Source organism: Eschrichtius robustus, chromosome 4 (assembly GCF_028021215.1).
Source record: "Eschrichtius robustus isolate mEscRob2 chromosome 4, mEscRob2.pri, whole genome shotgun sequence".
NCBI lineage: Eukaryota > Metazoa > Chordata > Mammalia > Artiodactyla > Eschrichtiidae > Eschrichtius > Eschrichtius robustus.
The window spans coordinates 114,935,957-114,951,134 of record NC_090827.1 but is presented as its reverse complement, the minus strand read 5'-3'; the positions used below and the strand labels follow the sequence as shown (position 1 = coordinate 114,951,134).

Below are 15,178 nucleotides of genomic sequence, written 5' to 3'. Positions count from 1 at the left end.
CAGACCAGCAGGCACGTGACCCGGAGGCCTCGCAGTGTAGACTGCAGCACAATTCCAGGCAGCAGCCGTGGCTGCCCAGTCAAGTAGAGAGAGGCTGAAGACGATGGCCAGGGAGTGGAAGTGAGAGCAGAGATGAGATAGATGCTGCGGGAAGCGGACTGGACCTGGTGATCCACTGGGGGGCAGCAGGGCGTGTGAGAGAGCGAGGCAGGAGAAAGAGCCTGGAGCTTTGTGACCTGGGGAAGCAGGATGCCGGCAGTCAGGAAATGACCTGGTCACCGACAGGTGTGAGTCCGCGGGAGGTGTCTGGTGGCGCTGGGATCCTGGGCTTGGGTTTTGGGCTGGAGACGTGACTGTGGGATACACCCGAGGGCTGGTGTTTGAAACAGTGCATACAGGGGAGAGAAAGGCACAGCACATCACCCGGGGATGCAATGCCGGAGGGCAGGCCCAGGCGGAGAAGCCAACAGGCTAAAGGACAAGTTGATTATGCTCGCTGGTAGCCAAATGATGGCCAGAGTTTCTTAAAAGCTCATAGTTTTTCTTCAGTTTATACAAAATAACTCTATATTGAAAATGATGTCACGTTCCCCGTATCATGTAACATGACCACCTATGTTTGCTAGAGATAAAAATATGTATAGTACTGTCCCTTCATTAAGAAAGAATACATTTGTATTTAGGCAGAACTTAGCTTCCATTTAGGGCTTTTTAAAAAATACACTGCACTGCTTCATAAAGGAAGTAGCTAGAAGAATGGCAGTCAGCCGTTTGCCAGAGGACTTGCCTTTCCCCACAGGCAGTGGTGAGCAGCAGCGGCTTGTTAACCTACACAGACACGTGCTTAGAAGCTGCAAATGCACAGGGGTTGGACCAGTGGAAGGCTGGCAGCAAGGATATCTGTGATTAGCTGATGCTTGGCCCCGGTGAGAGATGGCCCCAGTCAAGGGCTTTGGGACTTGACAGAGTTGGTTTTTAAGCCTCTTTATGTCACTTACTGCCTGTGTAATTTGGGGGCAAGAAAATAAGCCTCACTGAACTTCAGCTTGGTAAATTGACAGGATTGTCAGGAATACAGTCATGTATGTATGAGTGCCCAGGAAAGTGCAGGGCACATAGCAGCTGCTCAGAGAATGTTCCCTCACAAACAGTGAGAGATCGTTGCTGGACCCGTGTGGTCCTGGGTTCCCTGCACACATTCCGAGTGTGATGTATGTAGCTGATGCGTATGAGAAACACATGTTCATATCATAAGGCCTGTCTTTCCATAATGATGGTTGGTGCACCATGCTTTGTCCAAGCATTGTCCAAATGAATGAAGCATTGTCCAGAAACATGCCAGGGATCATTCCCAATAATGCTAGCTATTTCGGCGTCATGATATCTGTGACCTAAGCAATCAGAACCAGCAGGACCTCCCTAATTTTTATTGCGTAATTGCAAGAGGATGGGGCAAAAGGCTGTACTGTTCAGTACTTTTATGACAAGCTGTTTAATGTTCAGTTCACTTCTTTCTTAATTGGGGCTCATAGCTAAGTACCATATCTTACAGTCTGACTGACCCAAGCCTTATTTAAAAGGCTCAACCCTGAAAATGAAGAGAAAGAAATGCCATACTATTGGTTTTAAATTGGAAAGGGTTACAGCAAATTGTGGTCATAAGTCATAATCACTGTTCCTCAGGGTAAAATAATGAACTAAGCCCTATAATAGCAGTTTAATTCATTATTTCACCCATAGGAGCTGTTGTTACTCGTTCCAGAATGGCTGCGGAGCATTGTATGATTCGCACAATACGTTTCCATTCATCACTTGTGATGCAGGGATATTAATGCCTTTGAGTTAATATAAGCAGATGTTTTGTGGTCAGGCTGAGTGGAACCAAATTGTTTTCTGATGTTACCCAGAGAAAATACCTCCTTTCTAAGCCCACATTCATTTTACTTGCCTCCAGTGAAACCACTGCACTTAGTGATGTATTTCTTGGAATAATATTTGAAGACATGAATGTGACTTCTGTTATTCAGATCACATGAAAAGTGTCCCTAGCCCCTGTCCCCGGAGGTGGGCCCTTGGAAGCACCAGGTGGCTGGCTGGCAGGGCTTGTGGTCTGTGGCCAAGCTTGGCTTACACATTGAGAACAGGAGAATTGTTGATAGAATTTGAGTGCCACACAGGTGAAAGCTGGGGTACAGACCCTGGGGAGGTTCACAGGGGCACAGGTGGGGGTCACGGTGAGGGTCACAGAGCCACAAGTGTGAAGGTGTTTGGCACAGATAAAGCACAACTAGAAGGGCCCAGAGTGGGCCTGGGCGGTGGGCTCCCGAGCCAAGGGGGCAGACTGCCTTCTAGGCCAAGCCCCCTGTGGGTTCATAGTGTTGCTTCAGTGAACTGCTCTTAGGTCTTTGCAATGCAGACACTTCTCCTGGTCTCGTCTGACACTCAAAGGCCTTGGTAGGAATGATTTTCTTTTTAAAACTATAGTAAAGAGGATTAGATTAAAAAAGGATTTCTGTAACAATGTATTCACAATGTGGATCTGTATCCTTTAAACCAGATTATAAACCCTTTTGGGCGGCCCTGTTTGGAAGTCTGACTGACTTCTGAATGGAATAAAGCAGTTAAATGATACTGCCTAACGTGCGTGTAACACACACACACTGTCTCAGCCCAGTACCATGTGAGCACTTGAGCATTTATTAATTTATGCTGCCCCACGTGGTAGGGACTGTTGCTGGGCCCCCAAGTCCTAGACTCTTAACCATGATGCCTACCACTGCTGTTGGGGGTCTGCACTGAGGGAAAGCACCGTGTTTTGCCGTGAGACCTAAACAGCGTAGAGTGCAATGGCCCAGAAGGACAGGCTGGCTGCTGTCATGCTTGTCGGGCCCTGCCTGCCCACCTCCCCCATCATCCAGGCCTCTCATCTCCCTTTTCCGGGACTCTTGGAGACGGAGGACATGGTAGGTGTGTCTTCCCAGGGCCTGTAGGTCCCCCTGCCCTTGGTGCTGATCGTGGAGCTGAGGCTGCATTCAGCACTGCACCTTGTGAAGCCCCTGCCTGTGCGGGCTGCCAGGGAGCCCCAGGGCGCGCTGTGTGCCTGTGCTTCTCAGGCCTGAGAGGGTAGGAGACCAGTAGTGGCCCTCTAGAATTTGAAACCAGGGAGGGGGAAGGGGCCGTCAAAGCATTTAATGACTCATTTTGCATATCCAGGATCTGACTCCTGAAGAGATTAAATAACAGTAATTAACATTTATCGAGGAGGTGAAGTTGGTAAGCAGCGTCCACGTATTAGCACGTATCTTCCTCCTAACAACCCTATTAAGTACTACAATTATCCCCAGTTTAGTGATGAAGGCAGAGACACAGAGAGGTTAAGTTACCTGCCCAAGGGCACACAGCTTAGAAGATGAAGGAGCTGTCCCTCCCCACCCTCAGGATCAGGCAGGAAAGGATAAGAATAACCAACCACATCTGTTCACAAAGAGAAACTGACAGGCCACACAGAAGGCCAGAGACTGGGCCAGCATCACCCAGGAAGTTCCCATGAGGCCACAGGAAGTGGGCCATCAAAGCCCCTGGCATAGCCCCTAGCTCCCCCTGCAGCCTGGCATTTGGTGGCTCCCTGCCTCACTCCGCGGATGAGAGGTGAGGTGTACAGGTTTGCTGCCCACAGTCTGGGAAACCACCCTGCAGCCTGCGCGAGTGAATGCGGTCAGCATCCTGGCCGCTGCCGAACCTACCAGAGCGCAGCCGGGTCTCGTTAAATGGCTCCCTGTGGGAAACAGGTTTTGTTGGTTTTTTTAAATGCAGTTTCACTGTTACTCCTGACCCCTGAATGGAGGCTGCTCTCCATAAACGTGGTGTGGCAAACCGGCAAACCTCTCTGCTCAGCCGTTACCACTGCTTGATCCCTTGAGGCATTTGTTTCTCTCACTTCCTCCAGGAATGGGGAGTTTCTCAGGTAGCATCAAGAACCCGTGGGTTGGAAGGAAATCAGAGGCAGAATCTGATCCCACTCCTGACCGCTGCTAACAGGAGCCCTTCAGGAGTAACAATTACCAACCAAAAAATAAATAAATCAGTAACAATTACCAAGAGGCTTAAAAGAAAGCCAGGCGCCCTTAAATTGGGGAGGAAACAAAAAGAAAGCTTTGTTCCCAAGGACCATTTCCAGTAATAAACCACCTCAAACCCTTAGTTAATTTTGTTTAGGAACAGTTTAAAAGCATGAAAGGACTGTAGATTTAAAAGGGTAGGGCCATATTATCGTTAGAAAAATTCAAAGAATATGCCCCCTGCCAACCTCCCCACCAAAACCTGAGTAAAGTACCTGAGAGAATTAGTCAAATTAGCACCCACATGCTAAAGTAGTTGTATTTTTTCATATATATCAGACTCTTAAGTAACTGTTGACAGTTAACAGAGCTGATTCTTTCAGACTCAAAAGTGACGCTTTTATTCCCTTAAATAGCTTTTTTTTTTTTTTTTTTTTTTTTTTTTGGGCTGCATTGGGTCTTCATTGCTGTGCATGAGCTTTCTCTAGTTGCGGGACTGCTCTTCATTGTGCGGGCTTCTCACTGCCGTGGCTTCTCTTGCAGAGCAGGGCCGTGGCAGTGCCGTGGCAGCAAGGCAGCCTGCCGGTTGCCCTGGCCCTGCAGGAGGCTCCCCACCGCTCCCGCCCTCCCGGAGCCTCGCCAACCCCGTCCTCTGAGGTGGCCTGGGGTGGAGTGGAGCCCTCTGTGCGTTGGTGAGCAGCTGGTGCTGGGAACCCGTGCCCCGTCGTGTTTCGGGCCCTGTGCTGGGCTCGGGGTCCAGAGGAGAAAGACCACCCCGCCCAGGAGGGGAGCCAGACCCTGAACGAGTGTGGAAGTGCAGTGATGGAGGCGAGAGCAGAGAAACTTTAAAGAGAGGGGGATGGTAGAACATGATCAAACCTGCCCTGCTGCGTCTGATGACTAAGAAGGTGCCTATGCTGGGTTTCTAGGGACCAGTTGGAGTTCCCCGGCCAGAGGATAAATCCACCTTAGGCTGAGAGCTAGCTTGTGCAGAGATGAGGCGGGGGATGGCAGGAGATGCCCTCGGAGAGGCCTGTGGGGTGGCCGGCTCATGGACCTGGCATCAGACCTGATCTGCAGGGTGCAGGGGCAGGGCCGGCATGTGACTGACAGGATGGAGGGCAGACCGAAGGAGAATATGAGAGATGAGGGCGGAACTTAGATAGCAGGGAAGGAACGAATACAGCAAGTGTGCCAAGTAAATCTGGCAGAGTAGGAAGGGAGGGTGCCAGCGGAGAGCCTAACATAGGGCCTGGAGGGAGAGGAAAAGGACTGGATGTTGAGGAGGCCCCGCTAGAGGAAGCCGCCCTGAGTGACGGGGCGCGGGAGTGAGCAAGGCGGAGGTGAGGGGTGCGGAGGGGCCGGCAGGTGTGACAGGTTGCGGCGCGGGCAGGTGCGGAGGTGAGAGCACAGCCCCCCTCCCTGGTGGACCGAGCCCCTGCGTGTGGACAGCGGCTTTTTCCAATGCGTGTGGGTCCAATACGGTTCCCACCTGCGCAGCTCATAGTCACGCAGACAGTTTGAGACACGCACAACTCAGTACAAGGCAGAAAATGGCTAATATTCTAAGGGATTTTGAGAAGATACCAGGCTACGGTTAGAAACATGAGAAATAACCTTGAGCGCCAAGGCCCAGGACAGTATCATGGAGAAGGTGGCATGTGAGCTGGGAACACGTGGGAGCCGTCGGGGAAGAGACGGAGGAGTGGACGCGTGAGGACTGAGTCATCATCGTGGACAACAGGACGGGGGAGCTCCTCCTGGTCCCACACCACGGCGGCGCTTCAGGTGCGCGCCATCCTCGCGTTTGACCAGTGTGAAGTTGGCAGGATGGCTGGGAGAGCAGCTGTCCACCCTGCAGAGTTAGCTCAGCTCTGATGAACTCCCCGGGTGCTGGGGTGGCATTCTTACCCAGACTGAGCCCCAAAGCCTGGTGCCATCCCGAGCACCGGGAATGCAGCCTCTCTAGCTCCCGGGCCTCTGTCCGTGTTTGGCGACTGGCCAAGGCCAGGCTCTGCAATCAGACTGAGTCCCAGTGCAGTCCTGCCTCTACCCTGATTCAGCACAGCCGCACGGCCTCACCGCTCCATTTAAAGAGGATGATATCAGGAGGTCTTGAAGGCCCAGAGGGAGAGCAGGGCGGCCAGCCTAACGGGGCTGACCCACAGGCCTCCGCGCTCCCAATCAGAGTCGGCTTGCATGCTTGCGGTTCAAATGAGTGAGAGGCAAGTCCAGCCACAGGCAGCCCCGCTGCACTGCGGGGTTTCATTTTCTTCCTACAGCCTGGCTATCCTCACACGAACACTCAGGGTCTTCCAGCAATGCCGCCACGATCCACGCTGGAAAGAGGGGCTCCGGAGTGATTCTTGGAGGGCGGATCCAAGGTTTCTGCACAGACACGCCTTGCTCGACACTTGCCTTTGGCTGTGTTGCTTTGAGACTCCAGTCAGTTTGTCGTCATCCTTAACGTGTTTGTTTCCTTACAGTTCGAACAAGAAAATCAGCGCCTGATTGGTGAAATGAACAGCCTGTTTGACGAAGTGAGGTATGTGTGTGGTTCCTTTGTGAGCCGATGGCCTAGTTTACAACTTTCCCCAAAACTAGGAACTTTATTAATTTACTCTGGTGCCCAGGCATCCACATGTGGCCCTTGGGCCAAATGTAGCCCCCCTCCCGCCATTTAGGGGGTCACGGAAACTGCCTGAATTCACTGACTCCCCTCGACTTGTGGGCCTGTGAGATAACCCCACGGGCTGCTACGAGGCTCCCAGTTGCTGCTGCCCCATCCAAGAGGATCGGCTCATGAAGGCAGATGACACCGAACGTAATGACCACTGCCACGTGGGGGCTAGTTACACTTAATTACGCTAAGATGAAAGGGAGACCTCGTGAGGGACGGCTGACAGAGGGAAGCCCTGCAGATGGCTCCACTGGGGCCCGGCTGCTCCCTCACCAGAGGGATCAGCCACGCAGAAGGCCCGTGGCCGTGGCCGTGGCCCACACAGGTACGGTTGCCAGCCCTCCGGTGAAAGCACTCGGACCTCTTGCCCTGGGAATGCCAGGAGCATTCTGAAAGGATGCGCCGAAACTCTTGTTGCACTGTGGTCACTTCCCAAAAGAAGATGCATCCTGACGTTGCACTTGCGCAGCCCTGGAGACTGAGGGCAGGTGTTTCTCTCTGACCGCTGCCCCCAGCTCTTCCACTGTCTCTGCCTTTGCAGGCGGGTCTCCCAGTCCTTCCTCAGAGACGGCGCTCTCCCCGCCCTCACCCCTCCTTACTCTTCTCCCAAGTCTCCTCTCCTTCCTCACCTGGTCTACGGGGACTCGAGGCCCAAGCGACACAGCTAGGAATCATCTCCCCATCGAACATTTCCGCTTCCTCCTGGGCTGGGAGCTCAGCCGCTGCCTGTGCTAAAGCAAGCTGTCAGCTCAGCCTCTAGACATGCACCCCCCGGCCCGCCCCAGGGTCACCCTTGCTGCCCATGAAACGGGGAGAAGCCCACACACTTAGTTGCTGATAGCCCAGCGTGGGAAGTTTTCAGCCAGAATCAGGTTTCCTTTCAACAGGGAGTTGGGTTGAGTGGTGAATGCACTCTTCCCCCTAACCTGCTTAGAGGTAACAAAGTTGGGTGACAGCACATCCTGACGTTTTCTTTTGAATCCCCACCATGTGTCACTGTGTTGCTAGGACAGGGCTCGGCGTTAAAGGAGACTTTGCTTTGTGTGACTGGGCGCAGCTGCGTGCCCCTGGCCCAGGCACTGACTCAGGAGGCTGGGCCCCGGAGCCAGCTTATGCAGGGGGGCGGGGTGGGTTTCCAAACAGTCCAGTATGCCCCAGTAAGCTGAGGGATGGTAAAGGGGAACCAGTAAGGAGAGTGAATCTTCCTCTGCCCGTGTTCTCCTTCCCTGAACCTGACGCGGCGTCCCCTCCCTCTCTCATGCCTTCACTTAGAAGAGACGACTTGTTTAGAAATGTGTGACACTGCTGTTAAGATCACCAAGTACTAATAGTTAATGTGTAATCTATTTTTTTTATGAAGGCAAATCGAAGGGAAGGTGGTTGAAATTTCCAGACTCCAAGAGATATTCACAGAGAAGGTTTTACAACAAGTAAGAAAAATATAGTTGTTTTAAGATTTGGCTTAAAACGGGGAGATACTAAGAACTCGGGACATTTCTTCTGAGGTCGTTGGGCCTCTGCAGCTGTGTGCCCAGAGCCTCCCCTTCCCGGGGAGCAGCCTCTGCGGTCCGGGGCAGCTCTCCACACACCCCAGCCCTGTGCGGCGGAGCACGTGGGGGAGGGAGGCAGCTAGATTTTGGTTCTGGATGCCCTCTGGGAAGCTGGGGAGCCTCTCTGAACTACAGTTTTTTCGTCTGTAAAATAGAGTGGCCCCTGCATGGTTGTCGTAAGGCTCCGAGATAACCCATGGAAAGCACCTGGCACGATGCATGAGTAGTAGCTTTTTAGTCAACGGTGTTACAAGCTCAGACTTGGCCCTCTCAGATGCCGGGTCCCCGCCACCTCAGGTGTCCCGTCCTCACAGGAAATGTGACTGTCTTCATACATGGATTTTCATGTCATTTCTACCTGCCTACAGTTCTGAAATTCTTCCAGCAGCCACTAACTGGCAAAGTTTTCAGACACCTGATAAATTCTCCCTGTTGTTTTTAGTATCCACAGACTGGAAGGGTTTGAAAGACAAAATTATTTTTCTCCACTGTGTTAGACTGGGCTACTTGGCTTAAGATACTCCACTCACAAAATGCCCCCTAAACCACACAGCCAGAGTCAAATCATTGCACATTGGGTACACAAGGTGGTTCATAGGAGTTGCCCTTTTCACTAGCGTGTTGCAGGAACTATTCTAATATGTATCTGCTAAGCCTTCACTTGGAAGCCTGATGGCCATCAGTTCAGCCTCCGGACACAGAAAACCACTCAGTCAGATGTCTCCCTCTCAGAGCACCCACTTGTCCTTAGAGGCAGCTCGGCGTGGCGGGAGGAGCTCAGAGCCCAGGTGGAGTCAGACAGACGGCCCCCACCCGGTTCCCCGTCACGCGTCATGTGACCTGCGGCTCTCCTGAGCCCTTTCCCCCTCAGCAAAGCGGGGCTGAGGTCACCTGCGTCACTCTCAGGGGTGGCGAATGGGATCCGGGCCCCCTCTGGCTCTCAGTCCTGGAACCAGGAGCCGTTGTAGTTTGTGGGCATGGCTGTGGCAGACCTGGGTAATGCACTGTTCACTAGCGCGGCCAGAGCCACGGGCCAGGGGCCTTCACTACAGCAGGGCTGCTTACATGCAGCAAGGTACTCTGAGGTCCTGGGGCCCAAGTGCACTAAAAGCCCTTACTTTTCACAACCACTGCTTCTGCTCCTACACTCAGCCCAGCCACTGAGGAGCACTGATTGCCATTCACATTTGATTCTCAGTTGGGGGCTGGTTCTCGGTTAGGAAGCAGCAGTCCCAGGGTTCTGGACGTGTGCCCCAGGGGGTGGCAGAGAGCCACTCAGGGCCCCACCCTGTGTCACCCCCAGGGCTCCGGGCCTCGACCTGGGAGGGGTTTGCAGAGCACAGGCTGAGCCCTGCCTGGCTCCCTCGGGGTTTCTAAGACCTGAGAAGAGCTGAGTCTGTCTGGGCCTCCGCATCTATGTTGCAAGGTGGTTCTTACCCATCCTCTCATGGGAACAGTGGCCGCGGTCAGCCAGCCCCCACTTGGAGATTCTCTAAAAAAGCAAGATTTTGGAGCAAAGCAGTCCTTGGCCCTCAGGTCCTTAGACTATGTGGCATTCACTGCTGGCAATCGGATGGCTGGAGGTGGATTTCCTCTCTGCGGTACTGTATCAGTCAGGTTTCCCTAAAACCCACACTCGTCTATGTTCCCTCCCCACCGCCCAGAGGGAGAGTCCTGCTCCTTAGACCTCAGTGTGGTTCACAGCCGGTGCAGGGGTGCAGTGGTGGGTGATTAGCCAGCCACTCGTGTGGAAGCCCAGGATCCCATGTTTAAGCTTTCCAAGTATTTGCAGTAAAATTTTTGCAAGCATCCTGCATACCATTTTGATTTTTAAGTTTTAGCTTTTTTTTTTTTTTTAAGAGAGAGAGAAAATGGTGATATACAAAGTGCCATTTTGAAGCTAGCATGTATGTTTTAAAGCCACATGTGCTTCGAAGCCCCTGGCATGTGGTGGCCACTCTGCGATTGAACTCTCCCTGTCCAGTGAGTGGAGGAAGGCGGCCAGCCGGCGTGGAGGGAGCACGGGCACCGGGTCCAGTCCCAGTCCTGCAGCTTGGGTGCTGTGTGACTCTGGGCTTCTCTATGCTTTAAGTTCCCCTCTTGGAAATCAGCATGTTGCCTACCTGTTGGGTGCTATGAGGACCCATGGGTTCATTGTGTGTAAAGCCCCAGCACTTAGTAAGTGGCAGCTACTGTTTCTATCGTGACATACACTCGGCGAAGGAGGCGGCGGTTGTATTTATCTGCTGTTCTCTTCCCTGACAGGAAGCTGAGATTGACAGTATTCACCAATTAGTAGTAGGAGCAACTGAGAATATCAAGGAGGGCAATGAAGACATCAGAGAGGTGGGTACTCTCGGGGCACCGTGTCTGATTTGGAGGGGCGCTGAGTCCAGGCAGCAGTGTCCACCCGGTCAGGGCCCCGTGCACAGGGCTGGTCTCAGGACTGTGCGCTGGATGGGCCCGTTCCACCCTGCCAGGCCTAGGACCCCACCCACTGCCCTGCAGAGGAGCCAGCTGGGGCGCAGGGGTCCCTCCCTAAGTCCAGGCTGGGCCCCACAGGAGAGGCTTGTTGGACCCCCTCCAAGGACCCAGAGCCCTGGTCGCTGTTTACAGGGCCACCGCAGTAGACTCTGTTGAGTGGACTTTATTTTCTGAGTGCAGTCCTCAGGTTTGGGTTGACGTGGGACCGTTCTTGGACCACTGCCGTCGCATTACTAGGAAACACACGTCAGGGTAGTGGACACACGCGCCGATCCTGTCTGTGTGGGTTTAACCCTGGGGTGGATGTGAGCCATTTTTCCTGGGAGAATTGTGCATGATCTCCACGTGATGACTAACCAGAGAGGGAGATGCAGCCCATTTGTCTAACAGACTTTAAACCCACTTTTTGGTTTTGCTTAATAATTAAGCCGTCTGTGCAAGGTAAGCATAGGCTTGAGCCGTTACAGCCCCGCAGTTACAGCCCCGCAGGGAGAGCATGTGCAGACACACGCGGCCGTTGAGAGCCTTTCAAACCAAAGCCCCTGTGCCCCGCCCCCCAGGCCATCAAGAACAACGCTGGCTTCCGCGTGTGGGTGCTCTTCTTCCTGGTGATGTGCTCCTTCTCCCTGCTCTTCCTCGACTGGTACGACAGCTAGGCGGCCACACCCGGCAGACGGCGCGCTGGGCGCGCTGTCATGGCCCCTGGCATTGGAGCCATCGGGGGGGGAGGGGGCACTGAGATATGTACTCACAAAAGGGACACCCGACTTGTGGTTTTAAGCCCATTCAGTAGCTGAAAAAGAAAACAACACAACTAAAAGTGGTCTGCGTCGCAATCCCGAGGCCAGAAGAAAGGACTCGGGAGGGTGATTATTCCTGCACCTGACGGGGCTGACCCGGGGAGCGGGGCACGCGGGCCTCCTGCTCCACAGACGTCTCAGGCTTAGAGGAGGCGCCGGCCTTTCCCTCCCGGTGGCAGCAGGAAGAGCGCTGGCCAGTACCTCCTCACAGCAGATGATGGATAGTTTCCTGTGGCTTCCTGTCTGCCTCAGCCAACTGATACACAGACTTGTCGTGCGGCAGAAAAGATATCACCTTCGCCTCGCCCTGTGAGTCTAGTAAATACAGCTACAGCCATTTAATGTGTTGTTGGTGGGTCCAAGGTTAGAAAGTCAGGGCGTGCCCACCTGCCTCCTGTCCGGGAAGAAGTGTGGGGACGGGGCCTGGCTCCCCCCAGAACTGCTGCCCCCAACACTCTCCTGATGGGTGGGCAGGGGGTGGGGAAGGCCCGACTTCCGGCCACTGGGGCCCACGGAGCTTCGTCCAGAGAAGGACCTGGGCCGCTCCACCCACCCGAGCCCCAGGAATCAGGAACGCCTGCTTGTACTCAGGCACAAGGCACCTGCGGCCACGTCTGTGCAGAAAGCGCGCGGTACGTATGGGCCCCAGGGTGTGGGTTCGAGGGCTCCGCACAGACAGTCCGGGGAGCACCACAGGGGTCCTGTGTTCTTTATTTGCACAGAGCGAAAATGTCAAACGTTACATGTGAATGAGCTTACAGTCAATAAAATAAATACATGTCTCCTAGAAAATACAAATAGGGTTGCCTTGGCACTGCGTTGACATGGGCTGGAATTTGCTGATAGATGATATCTCTACACGGAAGAAGTTCTGGCACGTAGTTATTGCTCTTATGCGTCGGCACAGCTTCACAACATCCATGACTCTGCGCCCACCCACTGCTCCAAGGTCATGGTCGTTGTTCCCAAACACCCTTGATCATAAAATATACTGTATGTTTTGGAAGCACCTTTCAGGAAACAGTAATGGAGTTGGCCATGACCACCATGCTTGTTCTCAACAGATCTTGCACTATTTGTCATTTATTTTTGATGTAAAAAAACAGTGAAACTTTTGACATGTCCACCAGAAACAACACATGTAAATAACATGGAAGAAAATGTCCATGAACGTCTTTTTTTTCTATTTAATCATCTTATACACTTAGTTTATCTAACTGGCAATTTTGTAAACATATACTTTAACGTCAAGATTCAGGTTGAAACATAATTGTCTTACAAAGATTGTGAATGAAAATGTCATAATTGGACTTGCAAGGTGCGACGCCAGCCCCCGCCCCCCACCCCCCCGCCCCGAGCCTTTCCTGCCTGTTTCTTACATCAAAGGAGTTACATCTGTCCCACAAAATAAAAATTAAAGTAGCCTTGGCTTACCAGCAATTACACTTTCACTTTTCTCACCCAGCTAATTGTTTTAAAACTAAGTAGCTAATACGGCTGTCGGTGCAAACTTATTCATAATAGATGTGAACAAAAGGGCCGGTAGGTTTCATTCCTACTCAGCCCATCACAGAGCAGACGGACTAGCTACAGGGAGACGGGTTCTGCAGCCTGTGGCCCAGGGTCCCCTCTTCCCAGAGTCCCCACCTCACATGCTCTGACCCAGTCCACATGCACTGAGGGAAACACGGCTCCCCTGCCCAGCGGGCGCCCTCTGTACCGAGAGGCAGCGTTCTGCCTGCAGCAGTGACCCCTGCCCGAGCCGACCTGCTGCAGCGCCTGCGCACTCAGGGGTGAGCATGGGGCAGGCAAGGGCACAACTGCGACCTGATGGCATCTTTCCTTCCTTCCCTCTGACACTCACTATGGTGCATCTTGACCATTGGCACTATTGCCATTGGCGGGAAGTGGGAAGAAACGTGCAGTACAGCTTGCTCTTAGCAAAGCAAGGGATCACTCTAGATATGGCTATGGTGTAAGGTTTGCAAACGGCAAGGTGGTTTAAAAAAAAAAAAAATCAATCCCACAAAATGCATCATTTATCTGAAGTCCGAACCCCTTGCATACCCAGTGTAAATTTATTTTTTGACAGCATCCAATAAATCCCAGTAAAGTCACTAAATTAAGATTCTTTACCATGGAAAGTGGTGTCAGAGCTCTTTAAGCAATGCTGATATGCACTTGATTTTATGCCCATGGGTGGTCTGCAGCAAGCTGTATTTGCAGAGCAGCATTAGCAAACAGAAGCAGTTGCACCATACATGAGTAACCTCTAAATTATCGGTAATTATATCTAATGAAATGTCCCTCAAAGTCCCTTTGTTACCTTCAAGTGACACTGTAAGGAACCTGCCCATCTCGCTAAGCGGATTTCTCAGCAGCCTCAGTCTCCTGCTCTGAGAGCTTCTCTTCCGACAGAACTGACATCCACGGTGACACCGAGCGGGTGATGCTCTGCTTGGCCAGGTTGTAGTGGTTGATGACGGTGTAAAATTTCTCCCGGGCATTGGAGTCCTGCTCCGCATAGTAGCTCTCCAAGCCTTCTGGGATGCACTGGGTGTTCTGAAAGACAAGCGGCCCCTGAGACGCACGCACCGATGCAGGAGGCAGGCCCGTGAGTCTCCAGGTAGCACCCAACCCGTGGTCACCGAGCACCTCCCTGGGCTTGGAGGAGACTCAGAGATGAGCTGACTGCCTGACACTGATTGCATGGCAACAGGATGGACGTCTGTACAAGGCCGTGGCAACGGGACTTACACAGCGGGCCTTCCTGCTTCTTTAAAGATCTTACACTCGTTGCCATTTATTTTAAATCTCCTAGAAAACAATGGAACTTCTGACATGTCCACCAGAAGTAACATATTCAAACAGTGAAGGAAGGGGAGTCAGAAAGGCTCCTGGGAGCAGGGGTTGGGGGCACTTGACCCAAAGGAGCCGGTCCTCGGGGCAGGAGGACGGGGACGCAGGCTGAAGAGAGGCCCGCGGCCAGAGCAGAGAGAAAGGAGCCGCAGGGCACAAACGCTGGGGAGAAGGCAAGGGTCGGGGGGTCAGGACACACAACCTGCAAGGGCCTGGTAGGGAGCTGTGAGTGTGACCTTGAGATCCAGAGAGCCCAGGAAGCCACGAGGACCCCATGAGGGCACTTGAGGGTGGGGGGCTCTTGGGGGGCAGCTGTCCGCTAAGGGAGAGGCACTTCCCTACAGCCCGTGGAACCCTGGGGAGGCCGGGGGTGGGGAGGTCAGTCCCTAGCTCTCGTCCGCTCACCGGGGGTCTAGGGCCCCCAAAAAGTCAGGCTGCCTTCCCTTGTCCATCCAGCAGCCGGGCTAAGCCGCCGCCCACCCCGTCTCCACACGTCGCTCGCCAGGCCCTGAGGAAGGGGTGGCGGGCTGCACTCTGCCTCCCCCTGCCCTTCTCCCAGCGGCAGGCGGGGCGCGTGGCGCCCAGCTCGCAACACGCTTCTCAGCCCTCCCGGCAGCCAGTAGAAGCCATGGGGCTAACTTCTGGCCAACGGGGTGTGCGGGGCTGTGACAGGAGCAGGTTCTGGGGCGCCCCACAGGGAAGCTGCCTGCCCTCCACTGCGCCCTTCTCTCAGCGGCTTTGATCGCT

General features: G+C 53.4%; 2 protein-coding genes across 2 annotated transcripts in view; one reads left to right on the top strand and one right to left on the bottom strand.

Annotated features, from left to right (window-relative positions):
* STX18 (syntaxin 18) overlaps positions 1-12,871 on the top strand; it is a 121,187-nt gene extending 108,316 nt beyond the window's left edge. The window contains exons 8-11 of the mRNA XM_068543232.1: positions 6,545-6,603; positions 8,099-8,168; positions 10,554-10,634; positions 11,333-12,871. Of these exons, the coding sequence (XP_068399333.1) occupies positions 6,545-6,603; positions 8,099-8,168; positions 10,554-10,634; positions 11,333-11,428 (306 nt within the window). The 3' untranslated portion in view covers positions 11,429-12,871. The remainder of the gene's footprint in view (positions 1-6,544; positions 6,604-8,098; positions 8,169-10,553; positions 10,635-11,332) is intronic.
* The window catches only part of NSG1 (neuronal vesicle trafficking associated 1), a 31,075-nt gene continuing 28,163 nt past the window's right edge, over positions 12,267-15,178 (bottom strand). The window contains exon 5 of the mRNA XM_068543233.1: positions 12,267-14,134. Within this exon, the coding sequence (XP_068399334.1) occupies positions 13,934-14,134 (201 nt within the window). The 3' untranslated portion in view covers positions 12,267-13,933. The remainder of the gene's footprint in view (positions 14,135-15,178) is intronic.